The following is an 18,885-nucleotide window of genomic DNA, read 5'->3' as shown; positions in this document are numbered from 1 at the left end:
CGTTCTTGCTCTCTTGCCTTTCTCCACACAGGGCCCAAGATGCCTGGGGGTAGATGGGGGGATACAGACTAGAGCTGGGAAATGTATCATCTCCGCGGCTGGGGTTTTGCACCATTTCTGGATGGTGTTTATATCTCTTCTAGTTTTGCGGTCTTGATGTCGATTTTCTTGTTGTTCTCCCTTACTACTGAGTAAAACCCTTCGAAACTTGTAGCTTTCTCCTAAGCATGTCAAAATCAGTCAATCGATGAAGGACGCCAAGTCTAGATGTTTACATCCATGTTTACATTTGCACCAGAGCTTAAAGAGGACAGTCCACCCTTAAGAGGCAGCATGGCAATCAGCAAAGTGAGTGACTCGGAGAGAATATACATGGGGTGCCTGGGGTGGCTCAGTTGGTTAAGTGTCCAAGGCTTGATTTCTCTCTTTTTCCTAAAATGTTTATTTATTTAATTTGAGGTGGGCAGGGGGAGATAGAGATAGCTCGCACATGCAGGGGGTGGGGCAGAAAGAGAGAATCCCAAGCAGGCTTCATGCTGTCAGCACAGAGCCCAACTTGGGGCTCAATCTCACAAACTGAGCCACCCAGGTGACCCTTGATTTTGGCTCTGGTTATGATCTCACAGTGCAGAGCCTCCTTGGGATTCTTTCTCCCTCTCTCTCTGCCCCTCCCCTGGTCACGCATGCGTAATCTCTCTCTCTCTCTCAAAGTAAATAAACATTTAAAAAATGTCAGAGTGGGGGGGGGGGGGGTAGATTTTCTTCCCAGAGGGAAAGTGTGGCATGTCTGAATTTCACTAAAGGGAGGAGGCAAGATTCTACTGCCTAGCGTATGTACTCCTAAACTCTTATATCACCTTCATTATGCCAGGAAAACCTCTGCAAATAGGTAGTTAATCGATAAACTGCTTTTGCTTGTTTACTTTTGCTTTGTTTTGTGCTGCTCGGGACTCATAAGCAACGTGAAAGGAAAAAGTAATTTACTTCTTCATTTTGGTAAAGACAGCCAAGCCATTCTCCTCTCAATGCTAGGCTGCTTTTCCTGTGAGGTTGCTCATTTACTCGTGTGACACATATTAATTGAATTAATAAATTGAGTATCCACTGTCAGGCCCTGTGAGGCACTGGAAATACCACTGTGAGCAAAGAAAGACAAAAAGGTCATCTTCAGGGATGCTTACAGCCTGGTGGAGGGGAGACAATGGAATCCAATAAACAGCAGTGCATTTGAAACCTTCACTGGGATAATTGCTGTAAGAGTCTGGATCAGGAACAAGGGATCTCACACATCGTGGGGGGAGAGCTGGGGTCAGAGAAGGCTTCCTTGAGGAAGTTACGATTGAGGGGAGCCGGGAAGGTTGAGAGGAGTTACTCTTGAGGGAATAGGGAAAGAACATTTCAGGAAGAGGGGACAGTCTTTGTTTTGAAAAGAACAAGGCCATCGGGAGATTCAGCGGGAGTTGCTTGAACGATGCCAAGGACGGTAGCTAATGATGCTTCAGGAGGAACAGTCAGCTCATCCAAGTCTGGAAGAAGGGATGGCCTTGAGGGGTTGGTAGGGAGGGTTGCTGTAGGGAGGAGACTCCTGGACCTTGACGGACGGCCACGCCCCAGAGGTGGGTGAATATGTGGGCGGAGGCAGAGGGCTACATGTTGGGCCTTGAAACCATGAAAGGTTGCAGCGAGGGGCACTGCACCCCGCTCCCCCACCCCAGCTCCCTGCACCCAGTATCTGAATGTAGGAAAGGATGAACACTCAAAGGCTAATCTCACATGCACACGAAACCATGGAACAACACTGTAATAAGAGAAAGTGTGTGTGGAAGCCCCGACCTTTGTTATCTGGAGCTAAAGCACTTAGGTTCGAATCTTAGCTCTATCAACAGCCTTTCTGCCTCGGGCATCACTTCCCTGGGTTTCCGTTTCCCCACCAGTGAAGTAGGGATAACAGGGAAGATTTAAAGTGGTTAAGGCTGGGCGCCTCAGTAGGTTAAGCATCCTGGCTCTTGCTTTTGGCTGAGGTCAGCCATCTCCCAGTTCGTGAGTTCAAGCCCTGTGACCGGTTCTGTATTTGGCAGCACAGAGCCTGCTTGGAGTTCTCTCTCTTCCTCTCTCTCTGCCCCTCCCATGCATTCTCTCTCTGTCTCAAAATAAATAAACTAAAAAAAAAAAGAAACTGGCTAAGGTATGTTAAGCGCTTACAAGTGTCCGTCACAAAGTGAGTGCCACATACACGTGGAGGGGGAGCGGGGGGAGGGAAATAGTTAGATGTGAGGCCCTCCTCCCATATCCTTGGATTCCCTAAGCCCCTGAGGGGCTGCAAGAGCCTACAGGAGCAAGAGAGGCTTCCAAAGCGGGCTGAATTTCCAGCCAAACTAGGAAGTGGTTGAGGTCTGACACCAGAAAACAAATGTCAAGGTAACGTTTTTTGCACCCAGGTTCTCACGCCACTTCCGGTTCAGATCCACGGGCACACCCGTAGGCAGTTCTACTGCAGGAAGGCTAGTGCTGGTGGTCAGCCTGAATCAAAAGGAAGAAACCTGGGCGATTTTAAGGGCAATCAGACACGTGGAGCCATTTGGGACACCCTGCCCTAGAGACCCTCAAACTGTTTCCTTGGGACACCCAGGTAAAAATCTCAGGGGTCGCTGCCTGGAAACCCGACTAACCATCTTTGGAGATTGCGTTTTCTAGTGTTTGAAGTGCTCTGTCCGGAAGCGGCGTGATCCGGCCGGAGGAAAGCAGGTAGTAATTCACGACACCTCGGGGAAGCGCGCAAAGACGCGGCAAGACACCGCCCCCTGCTCCGCTCCGCGGTTGCTGGCGGACAGACAGGAGCGGGGGTGGCCCCCGCCGTTCGCGAGCGCGGCCAGGCTGGGTGTCCGGCAGGGGCCGCTGCAGCGGGGCAGGTGGCCGGCCCGCCCCGCGGCCTCCACGGCCCGCCCCCCGCGTCAGGGCCGCCGCCGCCGCCGCCGCCGTTCCCGCCTCCGGCAGGTGCGTCTCCGCGCGGCCTGCGGGCTCGGCGGCCCGTCCTCCGCTCCCCGCCGGGGGTCCCAACCCAGCACCGACCGGAGCGGACTCGAAGCTCCCCCGGCCGCGGCGGGCCGGGGGGCGGTGCCGGCGGGCGCATGCGCGCTCCCCTCTTCCGGGGCCCACGACGGGCGGGAGGGCGAGGGGGAGGGGAGCGGAGCTCGCTTCTGCGGGAGGACCCCAGGAGGCTCCCCGAGCGGGGCCGCGCCCCGTGCGGAGCCCCGAGCCCGGTGGTGGCACAGCTCGCGGGCACCTGCCGCCCGAGAGACGAGGGAGGGGGCAGGAAGCGAGGTTCAAAGTCACTCGGCCGGATCAGGTGGGCCTGGCGGGCCCCTCTGTAGGGGGAGCCGCAGGGGGGCTCCGAGTGGAGCCAGTGTGGCCACTGCAGCAGCCCGGGTCGCCGATGATGGTGGCCTGGGCCAGACTGGGGTGTGAGATGTGAAAGGGAGAGGTCAGGTTCAAGGAGCCGATGCCTTAAGGCTTTGCGCGGAGAAGGTGTGGGGAAGGTTCTGGAGCTCAGGCGGGGCTGTGTGAGGTGGGAGTGCCCGTTGGACATTGGAGGGGCGGATGGGAGACCCAGAGAGGTAGGAGAAAAATCTGGAAAGTGTGGTGCCTGGAAACCAGAAGAAGCAAATGTTTCCTGTAGAAGTGATCAAATGGGTCAGAGGCTGGACGTGGCCAAGTAGGAGGATCCGGACGACCATTGGGTTTAGCAAGGTGGATGGAGGTCACTGGTGGCCTTGACAAGAGCAATTGGTAGAGGGGTGAGGGAATAAGTGTGCTAGTGGGGCTGGTACATTGCACTTAACTCCTAGGGTTTCAGAAATTATTTGTGTCGGTTTTTGCAGTTCCTTTGCAATATACTTACGTATTTTAAATCAGTGTTTTTCTCTTGACTTCCTGATGGAGCCTTTCATTTATAGTATTTTTCAGCATTGAAAAATACACAGGGAACAGAGAGACGTTGTCCTTTTCTTCTAATTCAGTAGGTGATTTCAAAAGTCTGGTTAAACAGGGAACTGCCATTCACCCAGAGGAATGTCAGTGTTTGGGGAACCAGTCCTGCACCCAGAAATCTCCCAATGACTGTTTGATGAGTTAGTTTATTTTCTCCCCTGTGGTCTGTCTCCCACCCTGAAGATAAAAGGCAGAGTAATGGAGTTCTCCATTCTCCGACTCAGCACGGCTGGCCGTGGCCTGTGCTGCTTAGAGGAATTTGCTTTTACACTTGAACAGGGTCGTAAGCTTGTAGAAGGTAAACCACTCCGACCAGCCCCCCCCCCCCGAAAAGCAGATAAATGTTGGCACAGAAGATGTTTCCAATAAATACTTTGTGGGAGTATCTTGAAAATAGTCATGTGTTCTGAGCATTTCCAATCTTGGAAGTAAATTTCAGGTGGCACTGCTGTATTTAATCTCTAGTCTGCACATTCACTGAAAGATTTGCAGAACATCTTTTAAATTAACAGAAAACTTAGCAAAATGGTTCCTCCACTCATTAAAAACATCATGTGAGATGTTCACCAATAAAACAGGAAGCGGAGTGGGTTTTGTGAGACCAGAAATTATCTCACTGATTGACTACTTCAGATAGACAATGAAAAACTTGCATTCTGAGACGCCTGGATGGCTCAGTTGGCTAAGCGTCCGACTCTTGATTTTGGCTCAGGTCATGATCTCACGGTTTGTGAGTTCGAGCCCCATGTCAGGTTCTGTGCTATCAGCTTCGGATACTCTCTCCCACTTTCTCTGTCCCTCGCCTGCTAGTTCTCTCCCTCTCTCTCTCTCTCAAAATAAACGTTTAAAAAAAGGAAAACTTAGACTTTACTAATAAATTGAGAAGTTAGTACGATAAAAGATTTGCAATACAAAGAATATAGATGTTTAGAAAGTATTTTAATTGTATTATAGTCCTTGAGTGTATGTATACATGCATATATATGTGGCGGGGACATTTGGCATAATTCACCTAAGAACTAAAGCTATCTTCCCAAGAAGTACTTGCTGATTGCATTTCCTGGGCAAAGAAAATAGAAACTAGTGATTTTTGGAAATATTGAAATATGATCAAGTAAAACTTTTTTCTACTTTATGATGATTATTATTTGAGAGAGAGAGAGAGAATCCCAAGCAAGCTCCACGTTCCATGTGGAACTCAACCCGGGACTGGATCCCAGGACTCTGGGATCATGACCTGAGCAGAAATCAAGATTCTCCCCTTCCGACCCTCCCCTGCTCACTCGGGCTCTCTCTATTTCTCTCTCAAAATGAATAAACATTTTTTTTTTAAGAAAAAATAGGGGAAAAAAAAAGATTTGTTTTCATTTCATAGCTATTTAGTAGAAGACTCATCATTGAGACCCTTGTGCAAAAGAGCTACGGACAAAGCAGTATTCCCAGCTGCTTTAGGTTGATGCCTCTGTTGCTTGGATCTTATTTCCTTAAATTCTTTACAATGCTTAATGACTTTTAACAATGTTTATTTATTTTGAGAAAGAGAGAGAATCCCAAGCAGGCTCCCCACGGTCAGCACAGAGCCCTCCCGACACAGGACCCCGTTCCACCAACCGTGAGATCGTGAAGCAAGCCGAAACCCACAGTTGGACGTTTAACCGATTAAGCCCCCCGGGCGCCTCAAATTCCTAGTGACTTTTTTTTTTTAATTTTTTTTTTTCAACGTTTATTTATTTTTGGGACAGAGAGAGACAGAGCATGAACGGGGGAGGGGCAGAGAGAGAGGGAGACACAGAATCGGAAACAGGCTCCAGGCTCTGAGCCATCAGCCCAGAGCCCGACGTGGGGCTCGAACTCACGGACCGCGAGATCGTGACCTGGCTGAAGTCGGACGCTTAACCGACTGCGCCACCCAGGCGCCCCTCTTCCACGTTTTTAACGCAAATGCCAACGAGTACTGTGGTCCCGTAGTACTATGGTACCTCCTATCCCCTTTCTTTTACAAAACAGTATTTATATTCTGGAGACGTCTCTCCAGGTTAGAGAGGCTGTCTTGGGGCATCTGGTTGGGTCAGTCGGTAGAGCATCCAACTGTTGAACCCAGGCTGTGAATTCAAGCCCCACATTGGGTATAGTGCTTACGTTAAAAAAAAAAAAAAAAAAAGGTTAGAGACAATGTCTTTCTTCTTTTTTTTTTTTTTTTTTTAACATGGGACATCTGCATACCGGACTGAGTTGTGGAATTAAATAGTCTGATTTGGCACTAACAGAGTTTTGAGCCTCATCTTCCAGACATTTATTTTTAACCTCTCCGAACATCCTCTGCTCCGCTGATACCGGCCCTCACTCTGAAGTCAGGGAGCTGTCTGCTTCTAAATACGGAATCAGCCAGCAAATCACCTGTGATCACTTGGTTCATTTGTGTGTTTTTAAAATTTTTTTAAATGTTTTAATTTATTTTTGAGACACAGAGAGACCGAGCATGAGCAGGGGAGGAGCAGAGAGAGAGAGGGAGACACAGAATCCGAAGCAGGCTCCAGGCTCCGAGCTGTCAGCACAGAGCCTGACGTGGAGCTCGAACTCACAGACTGTGAGATTATGACCTAAGCTGAAGTCGGACGTTCAGCCGACTGAGCCCCCCAGGCGCCTCCATTTGTTGTTTTAAAAAAAAAATTATAGGAAACGACACATAACATTTAGCATCTTGGCCATTTTTAAGGGTACAGTTCAATAGTGTTAAGTAAGTACATTCACGTTGTTACATAACCAATCTCCAGAACTCTCTTTATCTTACAAAACTGAAACCCTATACCCGTTACTTTTATTTTTAAACTATTTTATAGTTCACATACAGGAAAATGAACCCTTTTTCGTGTAGTGTTCTGTGGGTTTTGACAGACAACAATCGTAACCGCCACCATAATCAACTTGTAGGACAATTCTATCACCCCCCAAAATCCCCTTGCGCCCCTTTGTGTATTCACTCCTCCCGGCTCAGGTGACCATGACATATTTTCTGTCCCCATAGTTTTGTCCCTTCCAAAATGTCATATTGGTAGAATCGTACATACCTTCTTTTTTGTCAAGCTGCATGTTGTGACTGTGCCATTGTGTTTACTGAACTCATCCCCCATAGGTGGACAGTTAGGTTGTTTCCAGTCTCCTGCTGTTAGTCAAACTGATCTAAAGAACAACCCTACAGATTCATCATTTTGGATGTGGGCAAGTCTCACTGTTTTACAAATTTCCTCACTTGGGATTGCTAGGGCAAAGGGAAAAATGCACTTGTAATCTTTTTTTTTTTTTATATTTTATCTTTTATTTTTTAAAATTTACATCCAAATTAGCATATAGTGCAATCATGATTTCAGGAGTAGATTCCTTAGTGCCCCTGACCCATTTAGCCCATCCCCCCTCCTACACCCCCTCCAGTAACCCTCTTGGTTCTCCATATTTATGAGTCTCTTATGCTTTGTCCCCCTCCCTGTTTTTATGTTATTTTTGTTTCCCTTCCCTTATGTTCATCTGTTTTGTCTCTTAAAGTCCTCATGTGAGTGAAGTCATATGATTTTTGTCTTTCTCTGACTGACTGATTTCGCTTAGCATAATACCCTCCAGTTCCATCCATGTAGCTGCAAATGGCAAGATTTCATTCTTTCTGATGGCCGAGTAATACTCCATTGTATCTATATACCACATCTTCTTTATCCATTCATCCATTGGACATTCGGGCTCTTTCCATCCTTTGGCTGTTGTTGATAGTGCTGCTATAAACATCGGGGTGCATGTGTCCCTTCGAAACAGCACACCTGCATCCCGTGCAGAAATGCCTAGTAGTGCAATTGCTGGGTTGTAAGGTTTTAGTTTTTTGAGGAACCTCCAGACTGTTTTCCTGAGTGGCTGCACCAGCTTGCCTTCCCAGCGTCTGTAATCTTGATAGGTTGCCTTCCAAAGGGATTATGAAGTTTTGGTAAATGTGTTCTTTTTCTATTTTCTGGATCTACAGACTTTTTCATTCTGAGTCTGTCCAACAGTTTGCCCTCTAGATAGAAGTCAGCCCTGCCAACTACCCTTTTGATGTCATTGATCTAAATATTGTCTTTCTCTGTGTCTGTTTCCCTTTTTTACGTTTCCTCAGGGATGGATAAGAATTTACTAACTGTGCTTTAAGTCACAAGTTCCTTTGACCTGATGTCATCTTGATCCCATTCGTTGTCATAGTATGTGTCTTCCCTGCCTCGTTCTGTTCTCAGTTAGAGTTTACCTTCTCATAGAAACTGTCTTTTGACCCAAAGTTGAGAAGACACACCTTTTTCTTACCTTTTCATACGTTTTAAAAAGCAGAAGAACTTGTTTTCTGAACGAATTCTCACATCTTACCCCTTCCCAAGCCTCTAGGGCAGCGGTTCTCAAACCTGAACATTCATCAGAATCACTTGGAGACAGACGGGGGCCCCACCTGCAAAGTTTCTGAATCAGTGGATCTGCGGTGGAGCCCCTGACTTTGCAATTTCTAGTAAGATCTCAGGTGCTGCTGCTGGTCTGGGGACCTGTCTTTGAGAACCACTGCTCCAGGGCACCTGGAACAGCTTGAAAACACAGACTGAAAACCGTTGCTTTAGAGGATGCATTGCCCTCAAGATCTGTTACTAATGATTTTTGTCAAGGGCCTTCTTACTTTTATATACATGTGTGGAAATAGAAGTTGACTGTTTCTGTTTGTGTCTGTGTTTTTTTTCTGAAGCTCATCTCTGGAGTTAGGACTACAAAGAAAACCTGATGCAACCTCTTCAGATTGTCCCCTGTCGATTACTCTCCTGGCTGTATAGTGGACTGAAGTCTCCAGTCTCCACCAGAACCCGGATTTGCCCGACGATGGCTCGACCAAGTTCAAGTAGGTCTTTCTCAGCCTGCCACTCCTTTCTCTCCGGTGGAATTTAAAGTACCTGAACGTTCCTACACTTTGAGGGGGTAATGTCTGTAGTGGAGTGGGTGCTGGGCAAGATTTTGGAGAAAGCCACACTGCCCTCCTGCCCTCAGGCAAGCCCCCTGCAGGTCAGGATCTGGGATCATCTCTTAGTAGGTCAAGTGCAAGCCCATTGAAGACATTTTATTGCTTCTCCCAGAATGTTTGCATCCAAGCTTCTCACATAAGATTTGCATTTAAATTGTTTTTAAATGTTTATTTTTGAGAGAGAGGGGAGGGGAGAGGCAGAGAGAGAGAGACAGAGAGAATCCTAAGCAGGCTCCCAGCTGTCAGCGCAAAGCCCGACGTGGGGCTCAAACCCACAAACTGTGAGATCGTGACTTGAGCTGAAGTCATATGCTCAACTAACTGAGCCACCCGGGCGCCCTGATTTGTACTTTAAAATCCTCACCTCTCAGCAGGAGGGGAAAGCAGGAGACTGTCCTACAGGGTAATGTGGAGTAGATTTTCTACTTCAGACATAGATTAAAAAAAAAAATTTTTTTTAATGTGTATTTTTGAGAGAGAGAGAGAGAGAGAGGGAGAGTGCACGTGGGGGAGGGGCAGAGAGAGAGGGAGACACAGAATCCCAAGCAGGCTCCAGGCTCCCAGCTGTCGGCACAGAGCCTGATGCGGGGCTCAAACCCACGAACCATGAGATCATGACCTGAGCGGAAGTCGGACACTCAACCGACTCAGCCACCCAGGCACCCCTTGATAACGACTTTTTTTTAAGTTTACTTATTTATTTTGAGAGAGAGAGCAAGCTGGGGAGGGGCAGACAGAGAGAGAGAGAGAGAGAGAGAGAGAGAGGGAGAGAGTTACAGGCAGGCTCCGTGATGGCAGCACAGAGCCCGATGTGGGGCACCATCTCATGAACTGTGAGATCATGGCCTGAGTTGAAATCAAGAGTTGGACGCTTAACCAAGTGAGCCACCCAGGCGCCCCGAGGTAGGATTTGTCTGCAGGGAGTATAGAGTCTAACAGATTTATATACTAAAAGGACCTTGGATGGGCCTGTTCAAGAGTGCTGAATCCAGGGTGGCATTGAAAGGCCAAGCTGACCTCTTTTTGCCTCATTTTCAACTTCTGGATTTTTCTAATCCTGCAAGTGTGCTCAGACATAACGGCCCCTGCTTCTGTTTGCCCACCCTCAGAAATAAAAAAAAAAAGAAAAACCCAATCCCTTGGTGCTCCTGGCTGTGGAGAACAGGGCAGGCTGCTAGAGGCTGTAGTGAGACCCACGGTTGTGCCTGGCTTCTGCCCAGAGCGGGCCGTCTGGGTTTGGAAGTGCAAAGTGTCCTGCTGTGTTTTCCTATGGTAGTTAGGAAATGTTCTTTTCTTGTCTTCTTTTCTTTTCTTTTCTTTTCTTTTCTTTTCTTTTCTTTTCTTTTCTTTTCTCTTCTCTTCTCTTCTCTTCTCTTCTTTTCTTTTTTCTTTTCTTTTCTCCTCTTCCTTTTTCTTCTTTTAGGATTTCGCACCACATTAACAGTATTATATCTTACATCCTGTTTTCCAAGAACCAAACCTAAGTTGCCCTTTTTGTTTCTAGACATTGCTTTTAAAGTGGGACCTTTTATTTATTTATTTATTTTTTTAAATTTTTTTTTTTTTCAACGTTTATTTATTTTTGGGACAGAGAGAGACAGAGCATGAACGGGGGAGGGGCAGAGAGAGAGGGAGACACAGAATTGGAAACAGGCTCCAGGCTCTGAGCCATCAGCCCAGAGCCCGACGCGGGGCTCGAACTCACGGACCGCGAGATCGTGACCTGGCTGAAGTCGGACGCGTAACCGACTGCGCCACCCAGGCGCCCCCTAAAGTGGGACCTTTTAAAGGAGTCACTTGGACCTGGGATCTTTTCATCAGTGGGATGACAAGAGTTTACATTTCAGGTGAAAAAGACTCTTAGGGCTGGGGAAAGTTTTATGGGCGAACTTTGAAGTCCTTGAGGATCTTTGTAGGGTTTGAACCCAGGAGTCGCACAAATGGCCCCGAGTAAAATACTTGCCCGTTTTCTTATGAAGCATCTTGTTCTTTCAGGGGATTAGATCAGACTGCAAACCCGAATCTACCCAGACGGGGTTCCTTTTCTCCTGGTTGGTCAGCTTTCGTGGGCTTCATTTCTCACGGTGGTCTATCTCCGAAAGGGACGTGAGCGTGGGCTGAGCTTTGGTGTGGTTGGCAAGTGGTTGGGCTGGTTATACCCCAGGAACAGTGTGCCAGCACCATGGTCAGTCCTTTGAGCTCTGTGCTGCCAGAAACGTGGTCCCGGAGAAGCTTCAGGAATGTGGCGGGAGAGGGAGTAGTGAGCCTCTTGCGTCTTTGCTTCTGAGAGTCTGTTTTCGCTCCCTGTGCATTCTTACCAGCAGCCGGAGAGGAAGGGACGGGGAGGGCAGGTTGGGTCTTTATCGAGATTCTCACCCTGGGCCAGGCGTGGAGGTGACTCTGGGCTTGGAAGGGAGGCGTCGTGGATGTATGAGAAACCAGCAGGATCTGGCTTCCCAGCCTGGGGCACAGAATGAAGTCACATTCCTTTCATGCCTAAGTTCATTGTCTCTCCGCCCCCATCCTGCTATCCTTTCTCCCATCCTCCGGCCATGGGCGCCATCTCTCAGGGGATGCTCATCCCGTCCAGGGGTCAACCTTGGTCACCACTGCCTCCAGCAGGAGACCAGAAAACCTTCTGTCTGCATCCGCTGAAGAACTCGTCTGCTCTTTTGCGAGAATCTGCAGAGCAGGAGCCCAGGTTAGCCACTCCCAGAAGACGTCAGTGTCAAGGGGCCACAAGCGGTGTTGGTCCGGCTTTTGCCTCTCCAGCGGGAGGGCAGAAGGGGGAGTTTCTCTTCTCCTGACAGCTTGTGCTCAGCTCTGCACCGCTTGGGCCCGGCCTCCGGGGGCCCCAGCACCACTCAATGGCGTCACCAAGTCATTCTTAACCAGGGTCGAGGACATTATTGCAAGGGCGGACTCTCCCTTGTGGTCCACGCACGGTGCTTGGTGCGGAGCCTGGGGCGTGGCGCGCCCTCACTGAAGGACGGTTGCTGCTGCCTCTGTTGGTCAGAGCTGGAGAGAGAGAAGGCCTGGAGGTACAGAACAAGGCCCCCCATCCCAGACAGCGAGCCAGCTGTAGTCTGTGACCTGCTCTCCGGTTATGCTCCGGGTTCACCTGCTTTTTGTGACCCCAAGTCCCTGGTGATGTCTTGCTGAAAGATCCAACTGTTGCTCGAGTTGTAAAGAACGTTGTCCAGGTTTGGAGCTGAGCATCTGTTCACAGGGGAGGGAGCCTCAACCCTCAGCTTGTAATGATGCCGAGGGGACGCTGCAATTAGCAAGAACCCCAAAGGGAAGGGGATTTGGGGAGGAAGGGGTCCAGTGGGCCTGAGGTGAACCCTCCTACACTAGCTTGTTTTTACTGTTAGGAAGGAGGATGCGTCCCATCCGTTAGCTGCTAAAAACCCCTGCGAGAGCCTGCTCTGGGGAAGGCAGTACTGTGCACATCAAACAGCTAGGGCCGCAGAGGCCACTTGTTTGCATCGGATCTCACAGGTGGATGGATGGGAGGCAGAGCTGAGATCGGAAGCCAGTGTCATGTGCCTGAAGCCCCTACTTTTTTTTTCCTTAAGTTTATCTACTTGGAGAGAGACAGAGCATGCCTGTGGGGGAGGGGCAGAGAGAGAGCGAAGGAGAGAGAGAATCCGAGCAGACAATGCAGAGCCTGATGCAGGGCTGGAACCCACGAACCCGTGAGATCCTGCCCTGAGCCAAAATCAAGAGTCGGACGCTCAACCGGCTGAGCCACCCAGGCTCCTGTTCCTGCTTCTTTCTTTTTTTTTTTTTAAATTTTTTTTCCACGTTTTTATTTATTTTTGGGACAGAGAGAGACAGAGCATGAACGGGGGAGGGGCAGAGAGAGAGGGAGACACAGAATCAGAAACAGGCTCCAGGGTCTGAGCCATCAGCCCAGAGCGTGACGCGGGGCTCGAACTCACGGACCGTGAGATCGTGACCTGGCTGAAGTCGGACGCTTAACCAACTGCGCCACCCAGGCGCCCCCCTGCTTCTTTCTTAAGACGCTATACGGTCTCACATCAGGCCACACGGGTGGCATCTTCGTGGCATCGGAATGATTTTTATTTGGGTATCCTAAAATATAATTTCACGCAAGGTCAAGTCAAAATATGAACGATTGATACAGAATATAAATGTCCAAACGGTACGGTGGATTTATAAAGATTTTATGCTCTCTTTAGGTATGGCTGATTTTCGGAAGTTCTTTGCAAAAGCAAAGCACATAGTCATCATTTCGGGGGCTGGTGTTAGTGCTGAGAGTGGGGTTCCGACCTTCAGAGGAGCTGGGGGCTATTGGAGAACATGGCAAGCTCAGGTGAGTGATGTTTCCAGAATGCCGAGAGGTTCTACTGAAGGAAGCACAGTTTGACTCAGAGCCTGATGCCTGGCCCAGAGGGAAAAAAGATTCAAAATTGACCATGACTCTTGTCCTTATTCGTTTTGGCCTCAACACAAAGTCTGTATGATTAAGGTCTCAGGCATAAGCAAAGCAGCCACTTTCCTTACTTTCTAGATATGTACAGATCGCATTTATTCGTGTAACAATTTCGATTTCTTCTCTAACTTAAAGTGGAATCAGAAAAGTCGTGCTAAGCATAGCTCATTACTTTTCTATAGATCTTGAAATTAAGTATTAACACAGTTCTTAAGTGTATTTATTTATTTTGAGAGAGACAGAGGCAGCACGAGTGGGGGAGGGGCAAGGAAAGAAGGGGAGAGAGAGAATCCAAAGCAGGCTCCGCACTGTCAGTTCATAACCCGACGTGGGGCTGGAACTCACAAGCCGTGAGATCATGACTTGAGCTGAAACCAAGAGTCAGATGCTTAACTGACTGAGCCACTGAGGCACCCCAAGTATTACAAATTTTTAAAGTTCCTGTGAACTTTCATGTTTGAAACCAAAGTTGCAGTTTTGAAGGCTTAGGGCTCGACGTTTAAAAACTTTATACGGGGGCGCCTGGGTGGCTCAGTCGGTTAAGCGTCCGACTTCAGCTCAGGTCACGATCTCGTGGTCCGTGAGTTCGAGCCCCGTGTTGGCCTCTGGGCTGATGGCTCGGAGCCTGGAGCCTGCTTCCAATTCTGTGTCTCCCTCTCTCTCTGCCCCTCCACCGTTCATGCTCTGTCTCTCTCTGTCTCGAAAATAAATAAAAACATTAAAAAAAAAAAAAAAAACTTTATATGAAGGCCATTAGAATGGAAACTCTATGGGCATGGACTTTTTAAAAACAGACTTGAGGGGCGCCTGGGTGGCGCAGTCGGTTAAGCGTCCGACTTCAGCCAGGTCACGATCTCGCGGTCCGTGAGTTCGAGCCCCGCGTCAGGCTCTGGGCTGATGTCTCGGAGCCTGGAGCCTGTTTCCGATTCTGTGTCTCCCTCTCTCTCTGCCCCTCCCCCGTTCATGCTCTGTCTCTCTCTGTCCAAAAATAAATAAAATGTTGAAAAAAAAAATTTTAAAAAAATAAAAAAAAAAAAAATAAAAAAAAATAAAAACAGACTTGTATTATGGTATAATATACAGATGACCCTCAAACCACACAGATTTGAATTGTGCAGATCCACCTACGTGCGGATTTTTTTTATACATAGTGTAAAACTTTTTAGAGATTTGCGACAGTTTGAAAAAACTCTCACATGAGCCCCGAAATTTCTAGAAATTTCTAAAAATCGAAGATAAAGTTAGGCATGTCGTGAATGCATAAAATACATGTGGATACTAGTCTGTCTTTTATCATTTACTACCATGCAAATTTATTGCAAAAAGTTAAAATTTGCCAGCACTTAGGCACACAAATGCAGAGCCTGTATGGTGCCATTCGTAGTCTAGAGCAACGTAAACACATGTGAAGATACAGTGTTAAATCATAACTACGTAAAACTGCAGTGCACACGATACCTCTGTAGTGATTTCGTAGCCACCTCCTGTGGCTGCTGCCGTGAGCTCACGTGTTGCGAGTATCTGCTTAAAATATGGTGTGACACAGGATGTCTGGGGGGCCCAGTTGGTTAAGTGATCAACTCTTGATTTTGGCTCAGGTCACGATCTCACAGTTCGTGGATTCGAGCCCCCTGTTGGGCTCTGCACCGACGGCACGGAGCCTGCTTGGGACTCTCTCTCTCTCTTTCTCTGCCCCTCCCCCACTCATGCTCTGTCTCTCCCTGTATCAAAAGTAAATAAAACATTAAAAAATTTTTAAAGAAAAGAAAAAATAAATCATGAAGCCATTGCTGTAGCTATACCAGCAGACGCAAAAACCTTGCACTTTGGATGAAATATGTTTGTATCTCGTATTGAAAATACAGCTTTAGGGCGCCTGGGTGGCTCAGTCAGTTAAGCCTCTGACTCTTGATCTCAGCTAGGTCATGATCTCACAGTTTGTGGGTTTGAGCCCCGCCATCGGGCTCCACGCTGACAGTGCGAAGCCTGCTTCGGATTCTCTCTCTCTCTCCCCCTCTCTCTGCCCCTCACCCGCTCGTGCTTGCTCGCTCTCAAAAATAAATACATAAACATTAAAAAAAAAAAAAAAAGGAAACGCAGCTTCTATACGGTTTCAGGATTGCCGTAAGAAAGGCATACCTGTGGACTAAGCTGATTCGGGAGAAAGTGACATCATTCTATGACAACTTAGAGCACAAAGAAAGCAAAGGACCTAAAGCTGGAGACTTTAGTGCAGGAGATGGTTTGATAACCTCAGAAAGAGGTTTGGCTTTAAAAAATGCCAAGGTCGGGGTGCCTGGGTGGCTCGGTTGAGCGTCCAGCTTGGGCCTATGTCATGGTCTCAGGGTTCATGAGTTCGAGCCCTGCGTCAGGCTCTGTGCTGACAGCTCAGAGACTGGAGCCTGCTTTGGATTCTGTCTCCCTCTCTCTCTGCCCCTCCCCGCTCACATTCTGTCTCTCTCTCAAAAATAAATTAACGGAAGCAGCTTCTGTCAACCAAGAGGCAGGAGACAAGTTCCCAGATGCCGTTAAGAGAATCATTGAGGAGAAAGGATGTCTGCCCAAACAGGTTTTTAACATAGACGAAAGTGCCCTATTCTAGGGGAAAAAATGCTACAAAAAACATTTACTAGTAGGAAAGAGAAGTGATCGCCAGGATTTAAGGCCAGAAGGGATAAGCTAACTCTATGGTTTTGTACAAACGCAGTCGGGTTTCTGATCAGACAGCCCTTCTCTAGAGAGCCGCTAACCCCCAAGTTCTGAAGGGAGAATATAAATATTTTTTTGTCTTTATCTTGTACAAGAAGAAGGCCTGGACACCAAGAATCCTTTTTCTGGGTGGGTCCCTGATGAAGTATCTTTGATTTCAGACAGTACCCCATCCCAGAACCCTGTGAGTTCAACACCGAAGGCTTCAAACTGATCTCCTCACCTCCAAACACAGCGTCTCTAATTTAGCCTCTAGATCAGGGGTCAGAAGGACCTTTAATGCTCACTACACACGGTGTCCTATGGAAAGGATTGTCAACGCTGTGGAAGGGAACCCCAACAGAGAGCGTCACAGAAGTCTGGAAGGATTTCACCAGTGAAGGTGCCATCGTCGTTACAGAAAAAAGCCGCGAGAGCCACCAAGCCCGAAACAATAAATTCCTGTTGGAGAAAAGTCCAGACGTTGTGTGTGACTTCTTGGGATTTATCACACAGCCCCTCGGGGAAACCATGAGAAAGATTATGGGTCTGGCAAAAATGGCGGAGAGGCGGGAGGGAGATAAAGGGTTTTAAGATCTGGATCTTGGAGAAATTCGAGCGCTAACAGACACACCCAGAGGCACCCACAGGAGTCGACGTGATGGAGATGAGAGCCTTGGAACCAGTGCCAGACAGTGAGGAAGAAGATTCAAAAGGAGCACAGGAGACAAACTGATGTTAGACAGTCTGGCAAAAGCGTTCCGATGATTCAAGACTGCTTTTTAAAAATTGCTTTAAGTTTATTTGTTTTGAGAGAGAGAAAGAGAGAGAACACAACTTGGCGAGGGGCGGAGAGAGGGAGAGGGAGGATCCCAAGCAGGCTCAGCACCATCAGCATCGAGCCAGATGTGGGACTTGAACTCACCAACCATGAGACCATGACCTGAGCTGAGATCACGAGTTGGACGCTCTACCAGCTGAGCTACCCAGGCGCCCCTTGACGTCTTTTACAAGACGGACTTGGGCACTGTCCCTAAAGCGAATGGTGGAGGAAGAATTGGTTCTGTATGGAACCATTTTGAGAGAAATGAAAAGGCAAAAAAATTGGGCAGAGATTACGATGTATTTCTATGAACTCACACCCAGTGTGCCTGCCTCTCCAGCCTCCCCTTCCACCTCCCCCACCGCTCCCTCCCCTGATGCCGCTGGGACAGCAAGACCCCTCACCCCGTCCTCCTCCCCCGCCCCAGCCTTCTGGAAGGCAATGAGGATGGAGACTTTATGATGACCCGCTTCCACTTAGGGAATAATAATCATGGCGCCACACAGTTGATAAGCCGGCCCATCATGCATGCGTGTGTCTTCGTGTGAGAACCTCATAACCGTAGGGCTCAGACCATAGGAAGTGTCTTGTGTCATCCCCATTATCACCCAAGAATTCATTGTGTACGGCTTCCTGTGTTCACCTGCATGGAAGTGCATCGCCCACCCGTACGGAGGCATAAAGTGAGTGATAGTTAACATGAGGTTCATAAGGTGTTAGTTTTCTCACGGTTCTCGAACGTTGCTTTCAAAGAATTACAGTACACTACAGTGAGCGTCTCTTACAATTTGAGAAACCGTTTATCAACCTATCGCCACAGGCAAGTGGTTTGTTTTTTTTAAAGTGTTTCTAACACTGTGTTATGAATATGATTGTGATACCGTATGCCATAAAGATGTTATAACTACTTACCCAGTGTATGGGCTAGCTACCGCGGAGCAATCGTATCCATTTCAGTCATTGTTGCTGCTTCATTACTGACGTATGAATTGTGTTATGTGTGAATAAATACGAACTTTTCACATTGCCTTTTACGTGTTTTTTAATGTTTATCCATTTTGAGAGAGAGAGAGAGAGAGAGAGTGTGTGTGCACACGAGCAGGGGAAGGGGAGAGAATCTCAAGCAGGCTTCACGCCCAGCATGGAGTCCAGTGTAGGGCTCCATCTCAGGACCATGAGATCATGACCTGAGCTCAGATCAAGAGTCTGATGCCTTAACCAACTGAGCCGCCCCAGTGCCCCTCTTTTATTTTTTGAAGTCTACCGTTAGTAATATGTAGAGCATCTACAGTGTTTTGTATCATATATAAGAATATTGATGTAGATAATGACAGGTGATTCATGTTGTGAATGGACAATGTACTTTGGGTATCGATACGTACAGTACTGTAAATGTATTTGCTCTCCCTTAGGATTTTCTTAATAGCATTTTCTTTTTTCTAGCATACCTTCTTGTAAGAATACCTTATGCAATACATGTAACATGCAGAATGTGTGTTAATTGCCTGTTTATTTTATCAGTAAGGCTTCCAGTCAACAGTAGGCTGTTAGTAGTTAAGTTTGGGGGAATCAAAAGTTATACGCAAGATTTTTTACTGCACAGAGGTCGCTGCCCTTTACCCCACATTGTTCAGGGGTCAACTGTACATACAATAAAATTCACCAGTTTGAAAGCGTGCCATTTAATGAGTTTTGGCAAGTGTGTCCCGTAGCGTAGCCATGACCATGATCATGGGCCCGGAATATAACTTCAGGCCTTTTGCAGTCAGCCTCCTGCTCTCCCCCTGGCTCAGGAAATCCCAAGTTTTGGAGGGCAGGAAGTTTTGTCTGCCCTTTTTTTTTTTTTTTTTTTAATGTTTATTTATTTATTTATTTTGAGAGAGAGAGGGAGAGTGTGAGTGGGGGAGGGGCAGAGAG

General features: G+C 47.8%; 2 protein-coding genes across 9 annotated transcripts in view; one reads left to right on the top strand and one right to left on the bottom strand.

Moving 5' to 3' along the window:
* Nucleotides 1-1,199: 1,199 nt before the first annotated feature.
* Nucleotides 1,200-4,232, bottom strand: LOC147580755 (uncharacterized). The gene is made up of 2 exons (XM_086706240.1): nt 2,670-4,232; nt 1,200-2,520 (listed from the first exon to the last, which is right to left on the bottom strand). Exons 1-2 carry the CDS (start codon nt 3,584-3,586, stop codon nt 2,376-2,378), a joined length of 1,062 nt encoding a protein of 353 aa, XP_086562366.1. The 5' UTR covers nt 3,587-4,232; the 3' UTR covers nt 1,200-2,375.
* Nucleotides 2,483-18,885, top strand: part of SIRT5 (sirtuin 5) — a 40,739-nt gene continuing 24,336 nt past the window's right edge. For 3 of the 8 annotated variants that reach the window (XM_086706247.1, XM_086706246.1, XM_086706241.1), the window contains exons 1-3: nt 3,211-3,346; nt 8,729-8,878; nt 13,204-13,337. In XM_086706247.1, coding sequence (XP_086562373.1) covers nt 8,764-8,878; nt 13,204-13,337 — 249 coding nt within the window. In that variant the 5' untranslated portion in view covers nt 3,211-3,346; nt 8,729-8,763. Of the gene's footprint in view, nt 2,630-2,854; nt 2,995-3,210; nt 3,347-8,179; nt 8,205-8,375; nt 8,501-8,728; nt 8,879-12,178; nt 12,202-13,203; nt 13,338-18,885 lie in introns of those variants that run through there. The other 5 variants (XM_086706243.1, XM_086706242.1, XM_086706245.1 and 2 more) reach the window with 5 other exon arrangements.

Source organism: Puma concolor, chromosome B2 (genome assembly GCF_028749965.1).
Source record: "Puma concolor isolate L17-30 chromosome B2, mPumCon1.1.hap2, whole genome shotgun sequence".
Taxonomy (NCBI): Eukaryota; Metazoa; Chordata; class Mammalia; order Carnivora; family Felidae; genus Puma; species Puma concolor.
This window is presented reverse-complemented; position numbering and strand designations above follow the sequence as displayed.

Coding starts and splice junctions, on each gene's coding strand:
- LOC147580755 (XM_086706240.1), bottom strand. CDS start 3,586: ATGTCCAACGGGCACTCCCACCTCACACAGCCCCGCCTGAGCTCCAGA. Junction 2,521..2,669: donor AAACGCAATCTCCAAAGATG/GTTAGTCGGGTT, acceptor CTTTTGATTCAG/GCTGACCACCAGCACTAGCC.